Source organism: Papilio xuthus, unplaced genomic scaffold (assembly GCF_000836235.2).
Source record: "Papilio xuthus unplaced genomic scaffold, Pxut_1.1 DF829129.1, whole genome shotgun sequence".
Lineage (NCBI taxonomy): Eukaryota > Metazoa > Arthropoda > Insecta > Lepidoptera > Papilionidae > Papilio > Papilio xuthus.
The window spans coordinates 2,985,584-3,012,372 of record NW_013529520.1 but is presented as its reverse complement, the minus strand read 5'-3'; the positions used below and the strand labels follow the sequence as shown (position 1 = coordinate 3,012,372).

The window sequence follows — 26,789 nt, the reverse complement described above, 5'->3', positions numbered from 1 at the left end:
AAATACATATAAACTTAAATATTTAAATAACGTAATAATTATTACACGTTAATTTTCCACTTTTTATAAAAAAAAACTCATAAAAGTTAATATTCTATCCATCATCTTAAATTTTTTTTTAACTGCAAAAGAAAACAGTTTCACAAAAAACAATGTAGCAATCTATTATTTAGGAGTTATGAAAGCAAACTGTATAAAAAGATAACCGTTATTAGATAAAAAAAATATCCTGATAGTTGGAGCCAAGATAGTACATGAATTTGTGGTGAAACCTTGAATTTGATGTAGCAAATTATACTTAATTGTAAAACAGACAAAATCACAATTTTCCAATTGGATAGAATGGGATCTACTGATACATTCCATTTATTTATCAGGCCAATTATGTATAAAAGATGATTTACTTTAAAACTAAAACATTGTTTTTTGCAATTGTTCATAATACATATTTATTTAAATATATTATGCATGAATTGTTGACGCAAACAAAGTCAAAGGGTAAAATGTTATACCACTTTATAAATTGGTATGGAAATAACTTTTCCACATGTGTAGCCAAAATCGCTGTAAAGTATTGGTATACAAGGTGATCAAAACAGCAGTATACCGGAGCAAGCATACATATATAACCTAAAGATGGTGTATTTCATACAAGTTTGATGTCTAACCAGGAGTTGCTTTCCCAAATTTATCTGAATAAAAGGTCTCCGTAGGCCTTCTTTTTGCCTGACTTTTATACTCCGGATTAGGTATCTATAGGTTGCATATGTACGGGTGTAAATTACCTCTGTTTAAAGTTTCCTGGGGCGGGTAAGACGACGTTTCTTGCGGTCGGGAGTGGCGGTGGCGTCTGCAGAAGCCCTCCTGCGTGTGGGCGGAGTGTTGGTGCTCTCCTCTCCGCTGCTGGCTTCAGATTTATGCTCGTTCTTCAAGGGGATCTCGGTGACAGGTTCGGGCTCGGTAACCGCCGGTGTAACCGCCGCGTCTTTGCTGCCTCCCGCTGTTGCCGTCTCATTTGTTTCCGTCTCCGCGGCGGCCCACTGGAATATGTTAGTTTAACTATTAAAGAATGACATTATGTCGTCTTGACATGCTGTACAGCTTTTCTATTTTTGCGTCTGAATAGTTTAATATTAGCTTTTGACTGAAGAACTCATCAACAATTGTTAATGATAAATTAAAACATAATATAGGAGATAGATAAAAATTATATCTTGGAATCCTTTACCTTTGACCGCGACTAATACCATGATAAGTGTAAAAAAACAATTTGGACATTAGTTTGAAAAGGGATTATAATGAGACAAAATCTTGTATCGTGATGTTTTAGTAAGTTTTTAGGAGTAAACGTTACCTGGTCTAACGCGGCGGGCGAGAGCCGCAGCGAAGCTCCGCACTCGGCGCACAGCGGCGGCACGGCCGGAGACCGCGACCGCCAGTACTGCAGCTCCGTCTTGCATTTATTTAACTCCTGGAAAACAATCATATAAACCAATTAAAAAAATATATTTAAAAGTTAAAAACTGAAATCATTATTTGAGTGACATGAAGAATTAAAATAAGAAAATAAACACTCGCTTTTTTACATGCATAATCCTTAAACTTTCATGCTTATCATATCACAAATGTTTTTGCATTGTCCTTCAAACCATCTCGTTCGAGCCTGACTTTTTAAACTTTCAATACATACTTACAACGACTACTAACTATAGACATTCGTCCGCATTCCGCATCGAGCCACTAGCAGTCCACGCGATGACATTGTTCCTTTCGAAGGTCGGGTAACCCAAACCCCAAAGCCCGCATACAATCTTCAATCCATAACTATTGTCGACCGCCGATGTTATAACACTCGTACTATGACCACGATTTTTCTTTTTTTTGTGCCGTATAAGTTTCCTTTAGAAAGACGTCAAGTAAAGCATGCAATATAGAGCATTGTTGATATAATAACGGTTGGGTAAATTGCCCCTAATCTCCTCACAATACTTTCATTATCTTAAATAGATTTGTAAGTTATGTGTTATATGTAAATGACAGATTTGAGGAGCTTTCAACACTTTTATAATACCACTTACACTCACCAAGCCTTCTGGTGGCATTAAAAGTGTTAAAAGACAAATGACATAGAATTTTGTCTGACCTGCAACAAAGTCTGGAACTTCCGACTTGTCTCTTCATTTTTCTTGTCATAGTCGTCAAGGCGGTTAGCGTATTCCAACGTCTGCTTCTGCTGCTCCGCGATCTGTTTCTGTTGCTCAGCAATCTGCTTCTGCTGGAGGGCGGTCTTGCGCTTGCAGCTGCGCAGGTCCGTGCGCAATGCCGACAGCTGGTCATTGTACCTGAAGTAATAAAAAGGTATAAAAAAACCCTATTGATGTTTCATTTTTCATATAGTGTAGCAGAGCATAATGAGATTCTTATAAGATTTGTATTTCTATTTTTAAATTTCGTGAATTGAATCGACTGAAACTGGCCATGCTCAAATTTATTCCAAATGTAAATTGAAATTATTCAAGGAACCAGCCAAACACAATAAAATTGCATCAAAATCAGTCAAGTTAAAAAGTCAAATACACACCCATAGACACCCATTAGAAATATACATGTCTGTTTCTATCAGCAAGTTATTAGTTATGGAGAACATTGATAATAAAAAAAAGTTTACTTCTTCATGCCCTGTTTGATGCGATGTATCCGTTTCCGGAGCACCATGTTGCTCTGCGGCGGTGGTGGCGAAGGCGGCAGACTCTCCTCCAGGTAGGGGTTCATGACGGAGGTGTCGCGGTCGCCCGCACTACTGCCGCCCGGCGCCGCTGACCGCGACTCGAACCCGCTCGGCGGCGGCGAGTCCAGGCATAAATACGACTTGCTACTCTCACCAGCTGGGAATTTATGAAAAAAAAAATGAACAAGAAAACAATATATCTATTGAAGAAATTTATAAATATTAATATTTCTTTTGCCTTTTATTTTGAACAAAACAAATTTGCATGTCATCCATGCCAGGGGCTATATCCTTACTACTATCTTCCCCATATAATTTAATTTATTTGTTACTATGCAAATATTATTGCGATACATAAACAGGAAAAAGGAGTCCATACTGTGATTATATTTATGTTATTTCAAAGTATAATTTCTGTAAAAGGGTTTTTCCATACAACACAAAGTTAAAATATAAATAACTCTAATAGTGTTGTCTAACAAAATATAAAGTAAAGAGCAATGGTATTCCTAACTAAAACACAGAGATTTATTTTCATTTACTGCCCACAAAAACGATAAATAGTCAATTTAATTATGTAACACAAACCATAAAAAAGACTTAAAGCCTTTGAAAATACAAAGTGAAACCAATTTTCACTTACTATCATGAATAGTCATGATTGCATTGATGGCATTGCTACTATAAAATCATAGTATATTAGCAACTGAAATGTTAATTACACCAAATACAGGAATTAGCACCACAGTATTATGATCATTAAAACTTAACAGAACTTTACACATGTTAGTTTAACATGTGTAAAATAACAAGTTAAACTAACATGAAATGCACATAATGCAATGAAATCATGTATGTGAATAACAGTTAACCTTACTATCTTACAATTATTTTAAAATGCTATTGTTTAAGAGAAAAAACACAACTGTTACAAATTACTCTTATAACTGCTTTAAATTTGTATGTGAATGAAAAAAGCATACATAATTATATAAGCCTAGTAACTATCCATTTCTACTTAAAAAAATATATGCCTCAAAACTGTTAAGTTGTTACAACACAACATAAACACAATCTCCTTAAGGTATGACCAATTTGGATAAGATTTTAGGACTCTAGCAAAATCTCAATTATATTTTATGTTATTGCTTGATAACCTTATGTTCAGTTTATCCATAAGCATCTTTATTTTAACATTATAATAAAGATAGTAATGATTATAAAATGGAATTTTGATATGTTTAATTTAATGATTTTATGTGGAGAAAAAACAACAAAGTGTGCCAAATGCGTAATGTAGTTGAGTTGAGTAATGATCCTAATTCAACAAGACTATGACAAAAATTGACAATGTTTTATTGTGAGCTAATTTAATACCTACCTAGTAATTGTTAAAAAATAAAACAATATAATTGATTTCCTTATTACAAAAGAATGTAAAGATATACTTACGTGAAAATGCATTAGTAATATCAAAGAAATCAGTACCAAAGTACGTAATTTCAGGCAAATTAGGTTCAATGTGCTCTTTAAAATATTCCATTGCCATTGTAGTTAAATCAAACAGCTCATCCGTTACTTTATAAGGCCTCGCCAACTTAGTTGCCGTTTTTAAATATGATAGAATGCCATACACTTCATCCAGTATCTAAAATAAAAATTAAAAGATAGGAAAAACTGTAATAAAATGAAATATAAAGTGAAAGATACTATGATACACCTTTCAAACTATTACTTGATAAATTTTAATTATTAAATGGTCAAGTCTGTATTTAAACATAACACCAAAATAATAGCAAATATAAGTGCAAATATTGAAAAATTTATAACAAATTGAAAAGATAACACCAAATATTGTGAAAACTTGTCAAATGATATACTTTATTTTTATGAGTAAAGATATTAAGAATTTAAATAGTAGACTGGAATAGGAAAGGTATAAATTATATAGAGTTTTCTGTTATTGTGACCTTTAAGTTCAGGAAATGTTATGTAAGTTTACTAAATGAAAAAAATCATAAATATTGTAAAGGTTTTTGTTACCTCTCCAGGAAAAAAACAGCAGTGTTTTCTTTCAATATGCTTCCCAAAAGTCATTTGCAATAGACTTAATCTCATATGTAATGTTTCAATGATATCTGATTCACATGCTAATGGATGGCTTCGACGGGCTGACTCCCTTCGGGGCATTTTAGCTTTTATCGACTGAAATCTATGCAGCATCTGATTTTGTAGACGTTGGAATGTTGAATTTAATAAACCACTGCAAATTGTATTGAACTGCCTATTGACCTGTAAAAACATAATTTATTGCAACATGGTGATAACCTAAAACATATCACTACTGCTATAATTTTAACTCTGATTCAAGTGATATGGACTAAATGGCAAGAATGGGTTTTGTGTTGATTTTAGAGCATATTGAAGATCATTTTTATCTTTAAATCTAAAGTACCATTCACAGAATGATGTATTAAAAATGATGTGTTTTAGAGCTGACATGTAGCTAAAGTATGAAAATTTTACCAATCTCAGTTGCGCGACTGCTTTGAATCCCAAAATGCGAAAAATCTTTTCCACGACTTCAGTAGGCATATCAAGGAAATTAGTGGTAAATACTTTGGGTGGCGGTGCCAATGTATTTTTAGAAGAACCGGCATGCGGAGAGGAGCCCCCGGGGAGCAAGGCGCTCGAGTGCCGTGTCACACGGGCCACCGTCACCGGTTCCGCGTGAGATGGTCCTGACCCATCGCCGCCACCATTGCTGCTGCCTATACTACTCATTTGCCTCGTCGAAACCATTGTGGTCAGTTATTTTTCTATTACTTCTGAAAAAAAAACTTTCTCCTGTAGTCAATAATACATTTAACGACCAATTTTTTTAATGATAAATTTAAGACATCGTAACTGTAATCGTCATAAGCTAATTTTGTAAAAGATTCGAAATTAGGAGTATTATTATTTAAATTTACACGACAAAATATATTACTATACTGTTGATCACAATCGAACATTTCTAAAATGGTGGCCATGGTAGGCTAGGTCACTTGAGCATTCAAGTAGGTATACCTACGATTATAGACATCATGATCCGACAAACAATTTTAACTCAAATAAATCACTCACTCAAGAGTTCATGCACATGTTTTATTTATTAATTATATGTTTTATCTTTGGTTTTCAAGCAAATTTAAATGTTAAGACGCAATAGCCACTAGAGCGCTTAGCTTGCACAAAAAGTATTTTTTTGTTTGTTGGAGACGGAGAGAAAAAGAAAACGTTCAGACTTACGACTACCGTTTTACCAACATTACAGTTTTACAGACATGGTTTTACCAATTTTTACCGAATACACAAAACCAGAGACAAATGTGGATTTTTGGAACGCCGATTTGGCAATTTAATACAAATAAATTAAAATACAAAATACAAATAAAAAAAATAAAAGCCAATGTTTACGACTGGTGAAAACCGAACATAGTATAGGAGAGGTGTAGGGGTATGAATCGAAATGTTAATAGTATTTTTGTCGACTTATCAATAAAGTACAAAAATATACATTCAAGACGAAAGTTCAAAGATGGAAGGCAAAATAAAACAAACAGTCGACTCGTATGAAAACTAATTTTGAATTCAATTAGTTGGACGAAAAACGGTCGATTCAATTATTTCGTTGAATCAAACCCCATCCTTATGAAAGATGGAACAAATTAGTTGGAAAAATAATGATTGTGGATAAGGTGGTAGCTATTTGGTACTATACTGTTAGCAACATTAAACGAAAGGTTGTCATTGTAAATGGTATTTCTGTCAGATTGTCAATTGATAACCTATAGGTAAAGTTATTTATTGTTGTAAATTGATTGTTTAATTACGTCGTAATTTTTATTCGTTTATAATTATGTATCCTCGATGTGGCAGCAGTGGTTCTATTCAAAATATCCATCAAACTCCGTCGTCATCTAATCATAATTCAGGTTAGATATAAATATTTATACTTTCAATGAGAAATATGTTTACTAATTTAATTTTAGACTCTCAAGATATATTTTGCACTAAAAATATTTATAGTTGATGCAGTGTTTACATTAAAATGTATAGGAGATTCGGTAATACTAATGTCGTTCTTATTTTCTTTACAGAAGACGAAGATGATAGTGGAGATAACAAGGCATCAGCTCTAAGCTTCAGAGAAAGGCGAAGAGAGGCCCACACACAGGTTAGCTATTATACATATTAAAAGTGAAAACTCCATACATACAAAAGATGCCAATCAAAACAAAAAATAAAGTTCTTTCCAAAAGTAAATAAAGGTATTTTTATCATCTCCCTGTCCTCATCTATAAAAGAATATACGTAATTAGTAGTTAAATGTGTTAAAAATTTAGTTAACATTGAAATTTTAAATACTAATTACTTTTCAGGCAGAACAAAAAAGAAGAGATGCTATAAAAAAAGGTTACGACTCCCTACAAGAGCTGGTGCCCACATGTCAACAAACAGATGCATCTGGTTACAAACCAAGTAAAGCAGCGGTAAGGAAATTAAAATATTTTTTCTTATATATAGCTTGCTTTATTATATTTATTTTAAAAATGTCCAATTCTATCCCAAGGCAACTACTACACTATTTGAGGCAATAATTTAATGTTGCAGATTGTTGTTTCGAGTATGGATTTCATTTGGTACATAATGCTGTACCATAGAATGTATGACTCTGTACTTTTATATGTAAAATCAAATAGAAACAAAAGTATTGAATGTTTTATTACCATGTTTTTAATTATTTAAGCTGGTTGTCAATTTTTTTTTCTATCTTTGTCCATCCAGATTAAGTTTAAAAGTTTTCTTACAATTTGTAACAATCAACTGTACCAAATATGTTATCTTTGCTTAGATAAGAATAATATTCATTTTGTTATAACTACTATTATCTTATCTATATAAGTATGTTGTAGAACAGAATAAATAGTTTTTGTATTTCATATCCATATTTCTATTTAGGAAACGAATGGGAAATATTCATAACCTTTAAAACAATTAGATGTATATACTGACATAAAAACATATATCAGTGTGAATGCATGCACACAGAAAGGAATGTTTTTAATAATAGTTTTCATGCATTGTAGTCATAAAATGCCACAGTAACATTTTGTTCCATTTCAGGTTTTACAAAAATCCATAGATTACATTCAATATTTGCTTCAACAAAGAAGAAGACAGGAAGAAGAAAGGAATGCACTACGTAAAGATGTTGTAGCACTACGCATTATGCAGGCTAATTACGAACAGATTGTTAAAGCTCAACATTCAGTACCCGGACATAATGAACAGAGGCTAACTGATCAAGATAAATTTCAAGTGGTATGTATATATGTACTTCTTCATAAAGTCATATAGGTAGAGCAGTAGGAATAAAAGTTTTACATATGGCAATACTGATTAGCAGTGTTGCTAAGCAAACTTTAGTCGAAATATTTGACAGAATTTGGCTTTGTTCAAATGAATGTGTAAAACAAATTTAATTATTTATTATATACCTTTAAATAGGAATACAATAGTGTAAATTATTAGGGTTGCCATTTTATAAACTATATTGAATGAATGACATGAGTCTTTCAAGCCTGTTATAATATGTTATTTATTTTATTATGTAATTAGTTTCAGGGTATAATGGACAAGTTGTTTGAATCATTTGAATCGGTACCAACAAACAATTTCGGTGATTTTTCTGCTGGCGTATTTAATTGGCTGGAAGAATACTGCAAACCACAATCATTAAGAACTTTGGTACACGGAGTCTTACGGGAACAAAATTATACACCATAGTTTTATTTTTAAAATTACAAGTTTTTATATGTTGTTAATACACATTTCATTATATTGTATTCATGTACATTTTGTATATTACAAATGAAATAAATACTATTTAAATAAGCTTAGATAATAAGACAAAAGTTGTATACAGTTTATAATAGATTATTTTGTATAAATGTTGCATATTGAATTTTATATAATTGTTAAAAGGTGTTTTAGAAAATAATCATACTATTTACATTGTTATATCATAGCAACATATCTATGTATAGTTTATATATTTCTTATAAGAATTTTGGTTTTCAAAGTAATTCTGTTTATTTTAATTACAGTGTGCATTGTTATATAATAAAAAAAATACAATGATAAAAGTACAGGGGATATAAATTTATTAAATAAATCATAATACTGCTCCTTTATTGTTTAATTTGTTTGTATGTTTACTATGTCCTTATCCTACATTTTTTTTAATTCTACACATAAGAACCATGAACGTTTGGTTAAGAGTTGGATTCTACAGTATATAAAATTAGATAGCATTATTTGAAAATTGGCTTAGACACTGAAGAATATATGGATATTAATAGAAATAATTAAATTTATTCATACGTTTTGAATCGAAAAATAATTATACAAATGGAAAAATAGTTTAGACGTAGAACTCTCAATACAGCTGTGAAATAATTATTTGCAGAGGTAATAAAACACTACGTAATCAAAATTAACATTTAGGTGTACGAAGCCAATTTTCAGGGTTCCGTACTTCATAGGATAAAACGGAATCACTTTGTTGTCCGTGGGTCCGACTGTCAAGACCCTTTTTCTCAAAAACGCGTGAAGGTATCAAGCTGGAATTTATTTTACACTACCTCATTACTATCTTATGTCGAAATAAACAATGTGATACCATAACAAATAGCATAGTTTTATTCTATTAGTATACAAACATTTGAATTACGTATGTTTAATCAAAACTAACTACTGCGGTTTTAAAGTCAACATTAACTATTCTCAATAGTAGTTAAATTAGTTGCAAACTTTTATATTCATTTGAATAATGCCACAGGATTCTGTTTGCTTAGGAGCATATCAAATTAGAGTTTGAAATATGAACTTTTCATTTATATGATTTTTAATATTAACAAAATACAATCATAACTATGTGTGAATTACATTGTTTAGCATTTCCTATGAAGATTTCAACAAGAAATAATATACCAATACCTACATTAAACTAAAATCTATATCTATATAATAATTCTAATCAATGAACGTCTAAAAATTTTATTTATATGTAATCATGGGCATCAACTCTTCATACAAAAAATTGTTAAAAAAAATTGTCTTAAAGTTGGCACTGCTAAGTTTACTAATAAATACAGATTGCATTCTGATATAACCAGCATAAATAATTACTCTATTTTTAACATGTTCAATGGCAATTCGCCTTGTTCACTCTAAAAATCTTGTTGGCATTGAAGGTGTTAAACGCGTTCACTTTCCGTAGGCTGCGAAAGGAGAGTGACATCTCCCATGGGATAGCTTTCAGTTCTTCTAGCGCATGCTAAGTTCTTGGATCTTTCCCTTGGTGTGCCGCAGCACAAACGTTTAAGCACGCAAGCGTAGCACATCAACAGAGATAACATCAGTAGTAGTCCAACTATTACTGTTACCACCAACAATATTCGGAGCTCTCCATTGGATTCAACACCGCCAGAATTACGACCCATTTTGACTAAATTGTTTATCTGTAAAAAAAAACTATTATTAATGTTTTCAATTTTACTAACAGACAAGAATGTGGTTCTTGTAATTATAATTTTCGTATTCATTTATTTAAAAAACGTTTTTGAAAGTTTGATGAACATAGCTAATGTACTAACTCTACTGTTCAGTGCTTAGATAACCTAACTTTCCTCGTTAGTTCATGCTTACTAATGTTGTAGAACAATTTAGCTACGAAGCACCACTCGCCTAAATAACCCCGATTTACTATATACCTACACTACTAAATAGAATAGGGATTTAGTGAACAGTGTTAATAAATAAAATACTGATGTATGCTATCTTTGATATGTAATTTGTTTTAACATATCCCAAAAAATATATACTTAAACTTGTAAAAAGACGTCTTGGTATCGTAATCTCGTGGTGTCCTTTTTCACCGCCTCTACAAATGTACTCCGACTGATTATAATCTATTGAAAGTGTAGCTCCGAAGAACCAAACGGTGAGTTGACGTCAGACTTACGATATCTAAGTCAATGGTTCGAATTCCCCTAAACTATATAGTAACTAGAAAAAAAGAATGTTTTGGCACTCGAATTTTAAAAATAATACATCTTACTAATATCATAAATGCGAATGTTTAGATGGGTGGATGGATGTTTGTTTGTAGGTATCGCCAAAATAACTGGACAGATCTCGATGAAATTTGGCATACATATAGAACATAGTCTGGATAAAATCTATACTAATTATGGTTTTTTTATTCCGTGCGGACGGAGTCGCGGGCGACAGTTAGTACTTCATATAATATACACATTTCTTCCAATCGTCCTAAATCAATGTTCCTTTATTAAAATAAACCTATCAATAAGCGATCTCAAACGTTACTTAGCCGTTAAAACGTTTTTAATCTTTTGGACTGGCGAATCAACTATCATACTAATAGGATTAGTAAGGGTCAAGCATCTGTTACATTTCCGTAATCGAATTTCAATGCCCTTTGTCAAAGACGCTCTCAAAATGTCATTTGATAAGGGGTGGAAAGTTATTAATAATGTTAAATAAGGGTGTTAACTGGATTGTGATTAAATATGTCAAGTCAATACTATTCTAATGATAAGATACATACGTGTGAGATAGTATGAGCCATTTGTAAACGAGTTTACAAACTACCTAGACCATGTTAAATTGGAAATAAATAATTAAAATCACTGACAATTCTAGTACAATTACACTGACCAAGATCAGCTGGTAACTTACACAAATAAAAGTCTATACAAAAAAAAATAGGGATGCTCATAAATATTTCTAGTACTGAAAGATGGTGGGAAAATGTGGTTATATAAATTGACTACGATGGATTGAATGAAATTGACATCATGTTAAAGGCGTGAAGCTTTTATCTTTGTCTACAGTATATCGAAGAAAACTTAATGATATTAGAGAATGATTCAATATTCCCAGCTGGAGCACTTAAGTGTAGGTGTATCCCGCGGCGCGAGAATGTATTTGCATTATTTGTGTGACGTGGTACTAGGAGGGGGTGTCGTTTACAAAGGTCTATGCTACAATGTCATAATGTAGTTTATTAACCCTTAATTCGATGGTGTCCAGTGTGACGAACAACTAATTAAAAAAATCTACTGAACTAGCTTAGAGAAAATTACGTAAGTATGACTTTACTAAAAACTTCGTCGAATTAAGGGTTAAAAGGGTCAAAATTAACACCTTTTAAAAACAATTCTTAATTTTACTGCTACACCTTAAGTTAGAATGAATTTAAATTGTCTCTGACAGTGACTGCGATTCTTAGTACAGACATATAAATTATAAATATATTGATTTAAAATTAATTCATTTTATTTTTGCTGTGCATTCATAACATTAAGGTATACGATAGACAGGATTAGCAAATTATTCATGAATACGCGATGACCGTCAATCGGCGAGGGGATTAGCTTCATAACTTTTTATAATTAAACTCAACTGTCACGTTTGGAAAAATCATCCATGAATAAATCTAGTGTTATTATCTAAATTATACTGTAGCATTATCATGGCAAATTATTATCTATTAAAACATGTTCTATTAAATGCCCACTCTATAGAAAATCAAAAATTATATGTATAGTAAATTGTATTACATAAAATACAGTAAAGTATACAAAATTTACAATATAAGCCGCTGAAATGTGGAAATTTCATTGAAATCGCTCCAGACGTTTCAAGTGTAAAGAGAACGTACAAATATGCATATTATGTTATATTAAATCTACAATTTTTTATTACACTAAAATAAAATAAATACACTTCACTTTTTATTAATAGTCTTTTATATATTTTCCTGACATAATCCTATTAGAACAAGTATAAAACCTTGGTGAAAGCACGTTCTGTTGGAAATATAATTAATATTGTGTTCCGTTTCATCAAAATGCTTTATAATAACTTATGCATAAATGTTTTGAATAATATGATGTATAATATATTAAGCAAGTCACATAACGGACTAGACTTGACACAAAATGGACTTTTATTTCACCTATTTTATTAAATTAAATGAAATTATTAAATTTTAATTGAAGCGCATGTCGAATTACAAACCATCCTTACGCCGATGGTTTATAACGCGATTCGATTCGATATCAATTAACTTTTAAAGCTATGAAATGTTACATGAATTTTATACGCAAATTCCTAACTATCTAAAAATGTGAAGCAAGAAAGGGAACAGCTATCTTGAATACAAAGAAAATATATATATATATATATATCAGAAATCCTATTAATATAAATTTATTGGAAAAAAAATTGTGGTAATTTCAAAGTTCGTAATGTAATAAATATTTCTTTTCATAGTGTTGAATTACTCTTAAGATTCTATAGAATACAATGATTCTATACACGCCGTTCATAAATTGAATTACTTTCAACAAAAAGTTTTTATCGCTGGTTTTTTAAGTGCCTTTATGTTACGTTGAGAGAAAATAGGTTATTAGTTTCTTTCTCACATAAAAATGAGTACATTCATAACGTACATGTATAAATTTTAGCAGATTTTGTTTTAAATTCAAGTTTAAAGAGCTAAATGTAAGTTATTTTTATAAAAGAAAATATTATCTGTCTTTCTATGTACAAAGGCATAGAAAGATAAAAAAAACAAATTCATGAATATTTATTTTTTACTGTAGCAAATGTAGAAATTCTTTTGCCCGCTATTTTATAACTTAGGACTACTACTATCATTTATTTTCTTCTCTCTCAAAATCACATTTTACTTTAAATTATTTCATTAATTTTATCAATTTTTGTCACCGGTGCTACAGATGGATATTTCAGGAAACATTAAAATAAACGTAACAAGAATGTTAGATTAAAATTCGTAGCTCGTAGCAGTCGTAGCGTTATGGCTACGCGTACCTTACAATCTCGGCGATAAGATTTATGTAAAATACTTATAACTACTTTCATACAAATAAAACAATGGCTTTTCTGTTAATCTTTATAAAGTTGAAATTCTGTTTGTTCCAATTACGCATATCGTAGCAAGTGAACGCGAGTTGTTGCTGTTGATTGATAAATGGTGACAATTTAATAAAGCTCGCTGGATAGGAATAATTTCCGAGTAACGTTACATTATTTAATGTAAGGGAAAATAATAATAGTTCATTTATATTGCGATATGCTTCGGTAAACATGAGATAATAAAGCTTCATTCGTAATATATAGTAATTCAAATTTAGTGTCAATGCTTGTTTGTTATCTACAAGTAAATAAAGACTCACAGACACATAAACACACTTTGTTTTTAGTACCACGTGTAATTTAACAAAATATTTGCCCTTATTATTCTTGGGCAAAAAAGAACAAAACTTTTCTTACCCTCGCAATGAATTTAAACCTAGTTACACCTAATACTGAACAAACAGGGAAAAATTTTTTCAAATACTTTCAGATGTAAACCTTGACTTCAATTTCTGAGTTCGTAGCTTTAAAAACACAGCATTAGTAAATACATTGCTAGGAATTTTAGTACCTATAAAAACCTAGCCTAGCTTAGACTTTACACATTTTACCTTCATATTAATTACTTAATTAACTTTCTCAATTTGTAGTTTCACAATAATTAATTTAAAAAGGTATCGAATAAAGATTAAATTTCTAAAGTGATGTGCCGTCAATTACAAAACCACTCATAGGTCTCTATGTTAGTTTATGTAGCCTAGGAATAAATGAAGGAAAATAACAGTGTTTCATTTCGTAAAATTCTTGTATAGTCCTATATGAAAGTATTCTAACGTATTTGCTTACTGAGATGCTTGGAAAGGAATGGTAGCTTATTTTACTTATTAGTTATATGGATTCAAATTAACAATCATTTGCTTTAAAACCACGACATATTCTGGACTATAATATATACGCGGAACCTGTTTTGCAGTATAAATAGATAGAAAAATGATAACTGATAACTGATAGAAGTATGTTATAATCTTATAATTATTATTTACATTATTCTGATTTGTTAATGTGTAGCAGTAAAAATTAATATTGATTTTAATCACTCTATTTTATTTTTTGGGTTATTACTAATCCACATCAATCAAACAATTCAAACAAAAATAATTATTTTTCGCTTAATCAATCGAAAATTTCAAAACCAATTAGAAATATGAACCAGAGATATTATTTGCATACTTTTACAATTTACCAAACGATTTCATTTTATGTACACAAAGCAAATATACAAAAAATATATGTTGGATTTGTGTTTTGGTTATAACTTAAAAAAAACTGGTTAACAAACATTGAGAGACGTCACCACTGATAGTAATTGTGACACAAATGTATGTCTAATGGTCACATAACATATCTTCGGGATACAAATTAATTGTCGATAGTTATAGTTTTAAGAATTTAATAAAACAGTATTGTTCAGAAAATTACTAGATTAATAGATAATAGTTACTAGATTATATAGATTATAGACTTAGATACTCTAATTAGTAGATAAATACGAAGCATATAATAATTGATAATTCATTTCTCTTGGAAGTGGGTAATGTCGTTAAAGATTTTTTATTATTTCATGAACTCAATATCAATTTAATCATAAAAATTGCGTTAAGGAACTTTTACACTCAAGACTTTTATTTCTGGAGTTAATAAATTCATATCAAAGTTTATGATTTAAAATTAAGCTCAAGCTTATTAAATGCGGAATAGTTATTAAAAAAATAAAACCTTTAAATAATAATTATTTAAATTCAAGTACTGTACATACTGTAGAGATTTAAAAATGTGCTTTGTTTTAGAACGTAAGTTTTGCAAGTTTTCAAATATTTTCTATATTAAAGTTAATATTAAATTTCCTCAAAATGTTGAATAAAATGTAAGTTTATGATAAGTAGTTTAATAATCGCATATTTTCCACATTGTTTTGACTACTTCGAGATAACTTTGTATAGAACTTTTTATACTTTGACGCCATACTGTGTTTATTAGCAAACTTGTCAAAAGAAATTTGTGACGGAAGGACAAAAGGGCTTCAATTTATTGGACACATATCTTTTTCCTATCAGAAACAATAATATATAGTAAATAGCGCAAAATCGACATTAATGCTAAGATAACATACTAATGTAGGCGTTTTAATTCACAAAGACCTTTATTCATAAGACTGAAAGCTCAATCAAACTTGTACTGTTTTTCTCTTCATATACTTTTATATTTTTAAAACAATTACAGATGTTTATTTTCGCATATTACGATAAAGAACATACCAAAACAATCAAAAGCAAGTAAAAACAAATTAATGTTACGTGAATATTAAAAAAAGGTAATTAAAATATCTTGTCTGATTCTTCAAGGAAGAATCTCACAGCCTCTCGGAATTCCAATTTAGATTGTTTAAGACATGGATTATTTAACGTTCTAAATTCAACGTAACACGAATAAACGTTATTAATTTAATTCTAATGATAAACAGCTAATTATATTAAATTTTAAAATAATTAATTCCTTGTTAAAGCTTCGTACAGTTAAAACGAGTTAGTTTATAATTAATCTGTTTATGTTTAAAAACAGTATTTTTAACATGTTACTGAAGTGTAAACTCATCGTTAGACTTTTAAGATGGGTTTAGAATATTACTTTTCAAAAACTAAAACATTGGCATTAAGTAGTATAATCAGTTCAGAAAATGAACAGGTTTAGTGGATATCTTCTTAAGTAATTAAGTGACCAAGTGCTTGCCTTAATTTTATAGCAAGAGAGCTATCTAAAGTTCAAAGGTGTCCCTTGTGTTCGACACTAATTACTGGCTAGGTTAAACGTTGATTTAAAACTAGCCCAGATTTAAAATTATGGAAAACGCTATTACCTTAAAACTTTACTAATAATATAAATGCAATAGCTTGGCTATAACAGATGTTTAGCCAAGCTATTGCTTGATTTAAACTGGTCGGAATGAAATTTTAATAAAAACAATAGAATAATTAAATTGACTAATATTCAATTTAATTGTATTTTAAAAGATTGCATAATTTCCATGGAATAATATAGTTTTGCTTGTTTAGTTATATTAATAACTCTGGCACGAAATAAAGATTTTTTGTCCTTATTCTACGAGGACGAAGTTACCGGCCACATCTAGTTTAAATGGGTAGTTAGTAGAATAAATAAAAAGAAAAACATATTATTTTGCACAGATTCCTTGCGTAGCTATTCTGAGTATGTCAAGTAAACATTGTTTTTCATCAACGAAATTTATTGTTGATTGATGAAATTTTATTCAATAAATCAGTACACGCATCAAAACAATGTTATGAATCAAGTTTCATCAGGTACGACTGGATAAGATGAAATAGGAAAAAAAATACCAATATAAAATACGATTGTATCCAATAACGCAAGATAGTTATACCAAACTTGATTCTGAGAAATGTAACGTTTTTTATTAAAAATTCAGCTTGGGGATATATCAATCGTGTAAAGAGAAATATTATCTTCAAAACACACTTATGAAAATGTAAAATATTGTGCGCAACTTTCAATTGAATACTCGATCGATGTCAAAATGTGGGATAATAAAAAAAAAATAATTTATATTTTTTGTGTTTTAATTTTGTGAAGAAGAAGAATTGTAGGGGCAATCAACGTTCAATTTTCTCTGGAGATAAATTTAGAAGATTTAATGATGATCTCTTTTCATATTATCCTGAGCGTGGTCCGTTCAAAGATAATTTCTATGCTTTGATCTTTATGTGTGTTTTTTTGTAGTCATAGATTTGAAAAAAGAATGTTTTAATTTTATGTAAATGTAATTGTTGTTAATACCAGGTTATTAGGAAATAAGTTTTATAAAGTAGTTTTTGCGTACTTTGATTTATTTCTAAAAATAACGTTAATATATAATATGTTTAGACTTCAATATTTTCATCACTTTAATATTACTTTAAAGATAAATAGCCCTTGAACACCGTCCACCACCAGAATAATATGTTCAATATTTACAAGTTAATAAAATTCGGTTTTTTAAACCGTAATTGTTTGAACAAATTAAAATATATCGATAGATAATCATTCAAATACATTTTACTTAGAATATTAAACCAGTTATTATTTTTATTCTTGCAGCAGTTTTATTTTCTTGGTAGTTTTTTATATACATCGATCCTGAAACGTTATTTCGTGCGGAATTGTTATTATAGGATATTGGAAAATAAGTTAATATATTACCATGTGTGTCGCTGATATTGATGTGTTAGTTTTCGCCACGTGATTAATTTGTTCCACGAGAGAACATATAAACAACAATAACTTTGTTTCATTGTATTAAGACATGATCGATTGGCAATACGAGGCCTTAAGAAAGTAAAATTGAATATATATTATTAATATTCCATATATATAGTAATAGTAATAATAGTCTTAACCACATAGACACACGGCTCTAGGGCCCTTTCAATCATGGCGCCGCGAAAAGCTAAAACACTTAATTACATTGTAAGTTTATTTCGTTGGTTAATAGAAAATACCCGACAAAATATTTTAGTTGTATAAATTTCATTTCAGACATTTAAATATGCTCTAGAACACCGAAATTATCAAATTCAGAATTGATTAGTAATCTGTGCCAGTCAAAGAAAGATATACATAATAATGTATTTATATCGAGAATAAATAGGTTCACTAATTTGTCCCTGCTCTGATTAAAGTGCAAAGATCTGTCTCAACAAATTTTACTTCAACGTTTGACGTACTCTGTACATCTAAAATTGTAGCTTTTAGCTCAAGGTGTTGAAACAAAACAATTAGTATTCTAACAATAGCACTTCAAAAATTATCATGTTACATAGATATTAATTTCGCTTATTGTTATACGTATTAAGAGTAACTCATATAATAGATTTAAACGATACCTTTTGAAATAAAATAAATATAAAAGAATGGTCACAAATTAGCAAAAAAAGCTTATAAAATATAAGATCAAATTTCTAAACACAATATAAAAAATCGTACACTCTGATTGAATTATTTACATGCATTTTTTTCAAATAGGTTTATTTCTGTGTTGAAATATAATTATGATACGACTCACGCAATAAAATCGAATCGGAAATGTACTTTTGAAGAGCTGTTTGATTACCATTTGAACAGAAAATCTCGTTTCCAACTTTTAACTTCGTAATTTACTCGAAGATACAAAGTTAAATATATTTTAGACAGTCTTATAAATCAATTTCTCGCATCACCGCCTTTTCTGATCGATCAGTGACCATAAAAGTTACTTTAATTTCCTCTTAAACTTCGAAGATTATTTCAAACGATATAAAATAAAAATACTCGTTTCATTAGATTTGAAATTCTCAAAACACTTGTACCAAAACATCGCTAAGTTTACAATTAAAAACATTGCTGAATAAATACAAAATATAAATTATGTTAGTCTCTAGTTTTTTAGTTTCAATAAAAATAAGCGAATAAATAACATAGCAAATATCGTAGTTCAGTTAAATAATTTATTTAAGACAAAAAGAAACATACGAAAAGATAAATCAATTCTAACATTTCATTAAGTATTTTTATAAGAATAAAACTTGATATTTGCCGTACTCAATTTTGGAGTATTTGACACTTATTCCTCTTTGAAAGGAATGTTTGTTATAGGATTAAGTACAAACACGTAGACGAAATAAAATCGGCCGAAGGCAGCGCTCATAAACCCTCACGTGATATATTGTTACTCGTATTTGTGAAAAGATAAGAAGCCTGAAATTCACTGGTTTGAAGTATAGGATAAACCTTTTACTTTATTACTTCGATAAATATTACTTATACACATTAGAATAAAACTCAAGATATTCTTTGATTTGTTTAGATATGGTTCGTTATTACATGGTAGAGGAAAATAAGCTGTGCCTTTGCTGAAATTTTGTATATTTTAGGATACTAGTTTCTTTTAAACACTAAGTTTTAGTTACATATTATTATATTCCTATGCGATTTAATGTTAACCAACAAAAGGGTTTAATCCTTTTATAAAATAATAATAATAAAATAAAACTAAAGCCAACTAATGAGAATCCGCAAGAAAGTAACATAAGTCAATAACAGAAAAAAATTCATTGGACCACAATCGAAATTTGCAATCACAGTGAGCTGTTCCTATAACTCTTTTTGCGCTCTATCTAAGTAATCTTGTTCCATTTCCTTTGCGAAATGTCTCTCCCGATGGCTGTTTGATTGCATCTGGTGAAACTACTTTATTTCGATAGAACAAATGACAAAATGGGTTTACCCTTGACAGTAGATGTTCGGAAATTAATCAAATCAACTCCTAATTAAATCGCTCCTAAAGAGCGTCGGTGGCTCAATGGTCTAGCACTTGACTTGCAATCTGCAGGTCCTGGGTTCGAATCCCGCCATCTACCAATGTGTTTTTCGATTTCCGATTTACATATGTACATTTATCCCACGTTCTTACGTTGAAAGAAAACATCGTTATGCAACCTGCATATATCTGAGAAGTAATTCAAAGATATGTGTGAAGGCAAGCAACCCGCACTTGGCCAGCGTGGTTGACTATGGCCTAATCACCCTTAACTTAGGGTAGGCTCCGAGCCCCTCGGTGGGGACGTATACTAAGCTGATGATGATGAACTCCTAATTTAATCAAAACATAATATAAATAGAGTTAAACACAGATTGTGAATTCAACACCGTATAAAAGATACAACAAAGATAAGTAAAAGTATACTTTCAATATTATAAAAAAATCCCGATTATAAAAATTAACTTCATATGAACTGAAATAAACTAGGATTTTATAATTTTTATCTGGTAGTTTCTCTAAATATTCTTACTGGTGTTCTATAAAACTCATAGTGCTCCAGTAAGATATTTAAATCACTTCACGTCGTCTCTGCATTATCGTAAAACTGGGAGATACTAGTGGCCGTCGTCATATTAGTGGAGTTTATGTACCACAGGTTTTAAAACTGCAACGAAAAAGCTGTCATTAAATTGATGTATTAAAAGAAAGCTTTCGGCTTATTTCTTGGAAATTTCTGAATAGTGAAGTTCATTCCATTAATTAACTGAAATCGTCATACCCTAGGTTCATAATTTTAAAACACATAAACTAATTTTACGGTATCGAAGAATGTTTCTTTATCTATATGAACTTCAAGTTATCCTATAGTTAAAGTTTCTTTACGATTGGATATGTTTTATGAGTAATCTCATCGTGTCATATTTGATGAAAAATGTGAAAATTTTAGTGTTCACATGTGCTACTAGTATCGATCCCGTCAAGATAATATCTGATAAGCTGTCGACGCAATTCATTTTCTCTACCAAATTTCCAGATTTTTTTTTTTTTATGTATCATATATCGTTTTATAATGAGATTAAGAATTTATGTATAATAATAATGGATTGTAATATGTCTGGTTTCATTAAATATTTTGTATTAAAAATAAGAGATATCCATTAATTCCTATTTACCATCTTTATAAGTTTACAAAAAACTATCAGCTGACAGAAGAACTAAGAACATGACAACTGCCCAAACATTCAAACTTAAAGTCACGTTAAGAATAAGTTTTTTCACTCTATTATATTATAATAGAACCAATAAATCTTAATCCAACTCGCGATACAAGTAAATATTACATTTCTGAATGAAATATTTTCAGGAAAATGCTCTAGGATCCTTCAAAAATAAAATCGGACGAAGGCGGCGAAATGACACTCTCCGTGTTATTTATGACAGTTTTATTTCGAAGTCGATAAGAGCTTTGACTCTTCGATATAAGTTACCGAAATAAGAACAAGATGGCTTCAATAATAGTTATTTATGACGAAATAGGTTCATGCTTTTAGTTTATAATAAATATTATGATTTCTTTTTTAATTCGATTGCGTTTTCTATAAAGTTTAATATTTTAATTTATTAAATTATTAATTAGGAATAGAAAAATATACATTTATACTTCATTAACATCTACCTACCCTAATTGTGTCAAACTGTATAATCTACACAAATGTAATTCGGTGACGGAATTATTGCAGTTCCTACGCAATCAGAAATAACATGCGTTGGCTTTGATGATAAATTCACAGTTGTTTTTAATCTATCATCGTTGTAACTGCGAGATTCATCAAAGAACTCTAAATGTGTTGTTGCGGACCTTTGTATGTATGTACAAACACTAATAACCTAATCTTAATTTTAAAAAAAAATTACGACTGACTCGAATAGATAAAATAGTATTATGGCTTGATTAATAAATGCAATATGCTTTGTTTGTATTGTCTGCGTTTTAAAACAATTTTTTTTATTTGATCTAAGTAAACTGTAATTATCACAATAAAAGTACATACAAACCCACATACATAAAAATAAACTTACATACATACGCGCGAAAAACATTGCCAACTTTAGTAACAGTAGAGTAATTACAATAAAAATACTATATATAGATATAAAGGCATAAAAAATCTAATTCAGAACTACAATTAAGTTGTGTGACACTGTTTACCCCAACTACAGAACCAGAATAAATGGTATACTATTAAACTGTATTTCAAAAATAAAATAATTTTCTTGGCACGACTTAATACATCCCTCCATTATTAGAAGTAAAAATCAGAGTTCAAATACTAGGGATAATATTCAAGAGCGATGGTCGCGCAAAGTATAAAAATTATACAGAAGAGAGTTGGCGTGACGTACTTACATTTTTATGGCCACTTAAAAAAATGGACGAACTCTTGAGAAACAATTTGTATAATTTACAAAAATGTCTTAACGTTTTACAAAGTTTAAGATGATAGATTGGTATAATTTGCGGGCTATAAATATTTTTAGAAGGGGTAATAATATTATTATTTTACAGTACATTACCTAGTTCATTTTACAACGTTGACCTTTCTATTTCTTTCAACTATCGTTACTATTTCGAACGTTCTTATACATTTATTAGGAACTTTTTGTATCAATATTTACCTTATCATTCGCTAGAGCCAGACTGTTTTTAAGATAACTATTTTTAGTGAACAGTTATTTTTATTTATAGCAATCTAACTTTTCTAAAGTTGCATTAACGTAAACATTGTCTGCTGAATTTTACCCGAACCTGAATACTATTAGTTATAAAAATAGATTATTACGATAAATAGATATGAGCTATATTGGATTCCATTCTAATATAGAAATGACGATTGTTAAAAATGTAATTAGACTAGTAATAGCATGTTATTTTGTCCGCTTTTAATTAAAAAAGTCTTAACAAAATTATAAAAAAAAACATGCTATTACTAGTACTCGGAGATAGTGTAGTCTACTAACAGTGAAGGAATTTTCCAAATCTGTTTAGTAGTTTCAGTATCAGTATCTGTTTAGTAGAGCCTACTCAATGCAGTCAAATTTTTCCTCTTCATAATACAAACTTTGATGAATTTTCCTTGTCGTGTTGAGAATAACCAAACGGCCAAAAACAGGAATTGAATCGTATTTTTGCTGGAATATCCCGGTAATGAATAATTATTTAGTTTTATTATTTTTGTGATATTCAAATTCTGTAATCTCTAATTTCCCGAAATTTACCTCAAGCGAAAGATAACCAAGAATATATATTTTATGTTGTATTGGACGATTTATATATTCGAGAACTGTGATGGGTACTGTTAAAAATAGTAAGAAATACACAAAGAAATATAATGTTTCTGGAAAATTTGTTTAACAATTTAAAGATAATTTATAGTCAAACCAAATATAACATCAGAAAATGGAACGAACTGAGCTATTTCTGAGTGCTTTCCTTCCAATTGTTTTATTGCTTAGTGTTGTTTACTCAACTCGGAGACATGTTACCGAATTGGTATTTACTCTAACACGATTGCTGCGAAACCGTTAATTGCTTTGGAAAATACAACGCGAATCTAAATGGTAAAACTTTTATCTCGCCACTACATATAATTTCGTTTAAATACCTATAATACGTATCTATTAATTAACGAAAATCTAATTTTTAAAAATGTCTTTCTGCTTGTTTGTGTGTGCCAACAGTTGCTTATGTGCACGGGAGTTGCGTAGGTTATGTTTTTCTTTGCTGACAAATTCTTGGTCAATCCCTGGATGTTTTAATCAAATCATAACGTTTATAAAAGAAGTGAGAAGTGGTATCCGTAATAATCAATATAATAGGTAGTTTTAAATGTAAGATTTTTAAATTAAATTATAATTAAAGGAGCTGGTGGTAATGTTCGCTTCGTTTTCTCTTATTAGCATTATTCGTCGGTCGTCAGTGAAGCTTTATCTAATGCGTCATAATTGCAGCACGAACCTAATTAGAGCCGACTAGATGCACAAGTGATGTAAGAATGTATGAACATAAATATTACGAAGTTAAGTCACGTTTAACGTAAATATATAAAACATTTCATTAAACCGGCCATAGACTAAAATTATAAAACTTAAAATAATAATAAAATACATGTTTTAATTCTAAAAAGATCATATTGGTTATTGAACATGTTCTATGAAAGAGTTTATTTAATACAGGATGAATTGCATTTTTTTTTATATCATAAGGTGGCAAACGAGCGAACGGCCACCTGAAATCGCTGAAATAACGAAGTGACCGTTGCCCATGGATACATATACGCAATTGCATATGCGTTGCCTACCTTTAATCGACGGAGAAGAAGATACACAGAAAGAATATATCTTACCTTCCCATGCATCCTCTCATCCGGAAAGTCCACTTCCACTTCCCATCCTTTCCTTAAGAAAAAGGGTGGGAAGTGCAAAGATGTTAAAGCGGGCTGTAAAAATGTATTAGGATTATGTGCATTATTCGGCATAAAATATTTTACAAGACGTTATTTAAACTCTAACATACGTATATTGTTACGTACATGACATAGTACACGGTCATCGTAACATTTATTAAGTAACAGAATATTTACCTTAAAAATATTTTTATCAAGCACGTTGTGACGTTTATTTCAAGCAAAAATCATAATCAAATTTTTCATGTTCCATTTGGCCTCAGGCCTTGTAAAACAATCAATTCTTTACAGAACCATATTGTAGTAAACATTGACGTACATAACTTTCCTTTTATTATTTCTGAAGTTACGCTAATAATTCTGTGGTTCTTGATAATAAATCTATTTGAAATAGAGTTTATGGCGTAATAAATTACGACTAATGACTTTTGCCTACTAAACCGATAATAAATGAACAAAAATCTGTGTGGTTTTCCAATACGAGGTCGAAACATAAAAGTAAATGTTAAAATTTTCCTAATTATTATTAGAAATCACTTTGGTACATCTATTTTATGAGTACTTTTATAATGATTTTAGCGGTATTCCTCGAGGCTTGTTTAAGACAAAGTGGTTCAGTAATTGCATTCACCTATTGCCCGCATTCACCGCAGCTGCGGACACTATCACAGATTGTTTTCCGAATGTAATTTGCAGTCATAATTGAAGACGCCAATATTCAATTTAAATGAATCAAAACTGATAATTACCAGGACAATTATACCCGCCCTTATTTAACAATGCACGAAGATGGAAAATTTGCCGAATCCATTCATAGATACAAGGAAATACAAGGGTTTAGTTGATTGCATTGCATTACAGTGTAGGGATTAATATTTCCAATAAGATTTATCTTATAAGTATTAGCAATTATTATATAAGTAAGAATTATCTTACTAATATTATAAATCGAAGATCGTCGGTGGCTCAGGGGTCAAGCACTTGACTTGTAATCTACAGGTCCTGGGTTCGAATCCCGCCATGTACCAATGTGTTTTTCGATTTCCGATTTACATATGTACATTTATCCTACGTTCTGACGGTGAAGGAAAACATCATGATGCAACCTGCACATATCTGAGAAGAAATTCAAAGATATGTGTGAAGTCAACCAACCCGCACTAGGCCAGCGTGGTTGACTATGGCCTAATCATCCTTAACTTAGGGTAGGCTTCGAGCCCCTCGGTGGGGACGTATAGTGAGCTGATGATGATGAATATTATAAATGCGAATGATTAGATGGAAGCATGGATATTTGTGTCTCCCGAACGGTTAAACGGATTTCGATGAAATTTGGCATACATATAGAATATAGTCGGGAAGAACAAATAGGCCAATAATTATGTTTTTTTAATGCCGTGCGAAAGTAGTCGCGAGCGACGGCTATTATAATTATAAATCGGTAAGCATTATTCAAAGTTTTAATGGAATCACAACTTAAACTTCGAGTCTCTAAACTCTACGTTGTTGACTAAGTGTTCCATGTAGAGGACTTCTAAGTGTAATAAGTTCGTGAACTCTCAAGTAAAACCAATAATAAGGTATTGGTTTTAAACTTATAATATAACTTATTGGTAGGTCGTAATTATTAAATCTGTTTGAGGACTCGAGTGGTTATTTACTACGCTAGTAGTATTATTGGTCATTATATAATCGGACATGTCTTGAATCTATCAGAAACATATAGTTATGTAAAAGTATTATAATCTACTAAAATGAAATCTTAAAACAGCACAGAAATAAACAACATTTTAAGTTAAGTTTGAGATAGTAGAGTGTAAAACAATGTTTTATAACCTGTTAGTCGCGAACCACTAGGGGGTCGTAGATCCTTTGTAATTAACAAATTAGCCAAGAATTACGATTTTTTTTTCGTGTCCCTTAACAGTAATAGCGATATGTAACTGCACCGAGCGTTTTTGTTTCATTGTAATAATATTCACAATTATTATTTATCATGCTTTGGGGGTCCCAACTTGAAAATGATGAAAAATTCGAAGAGAAATACATTAAAATTCTCTAAACGTCTTTGTTGCCCTTTGCTATGACTCTATTCAAGTATTAAAAAAATGTCTCTTATTTTTGTTTCGTTTAATTATTTCCTAGTTTTTCATTAGAAGTTATCAGAACATTCAATTAGGCATTAGCAAACTCACACAGAGTATCATCCGACCCA

At 30.3% G+C, this 26,789-nt stretch overlaps 2 protein-coding genes across 6 annotated transcripts; one reads left to right on the top strand and one right to left on the bottom strand.

Annotated features, from left to right (window-relative positions):
• Nucleotides 1-71: 71 nt before the first annotated feature.
• dmpd (F-box protein dampened) lies at nt 72-6,033 on the bottom strand. 5 transcript variants are annotated; one of them, XM_013316104.1, is made up of 8 exons: nt 5,798-6,033; nt 5,255-5,556; nt 4,772-5,020; nt 4,181-4,376; nt 2,669-2,885; nt 2,144-2,342; nt 1,355-1,471; nt 72-1,040 (listed from the first exon to the last, which is right to left on the bottom strand). In XM_013316104.1, the coding sequence occupies exons 2-8, from the start codon at nt 5,528-5,530 to the stop codon at nt 792-794; spliced, it is 1,503 nt and encodes a 500-aa protein (XP_013171558.1). In that variant the 5' UTR covers nt 5,531-5,556; nt 5,798-6,033; the 3' UTR covers nt 72-791. The 5 variants fall into 5 exon arrangements, with proteins under 5 accessions (XP_013171558.1, XP_013171540.1, XP_013171566.1 ...); XM_013316086.1 differs by having other exon boundaries at nt 5,802-6,033; XM_013316112.1 differs by having other exon boundaries at nt 5,255-5,553; nt 5,802-6,033.
• A 502-nt stretch (nt 6,034-6,535) lies between these two features.
• Nucleotides 6,536-8,739, top strand: bigmax (helix-loop-helix-leucine zipper transcription factor bigmax). Its single transcript, XM_013315307.1, has 5 exons — nt 6,536-6,705; nt 6,871-6,947; nt 7,153-7,263; nt 7,898-8,095; nt 8,393-8,739. Exons 1-5 carry the CDS (start codon nt 6,630-6,632, stop codon nt 8,558-8,560), a joined length of 630 nt encoding a protein of 209 aa, XP_013170761.1. The 5' UTR covers nt 6,536-6,629; the 3' UTR covers nt 8,561-8,739.
• Nucleotides 8,740-26,789: the final 18,050 nt, after the last annotated feature.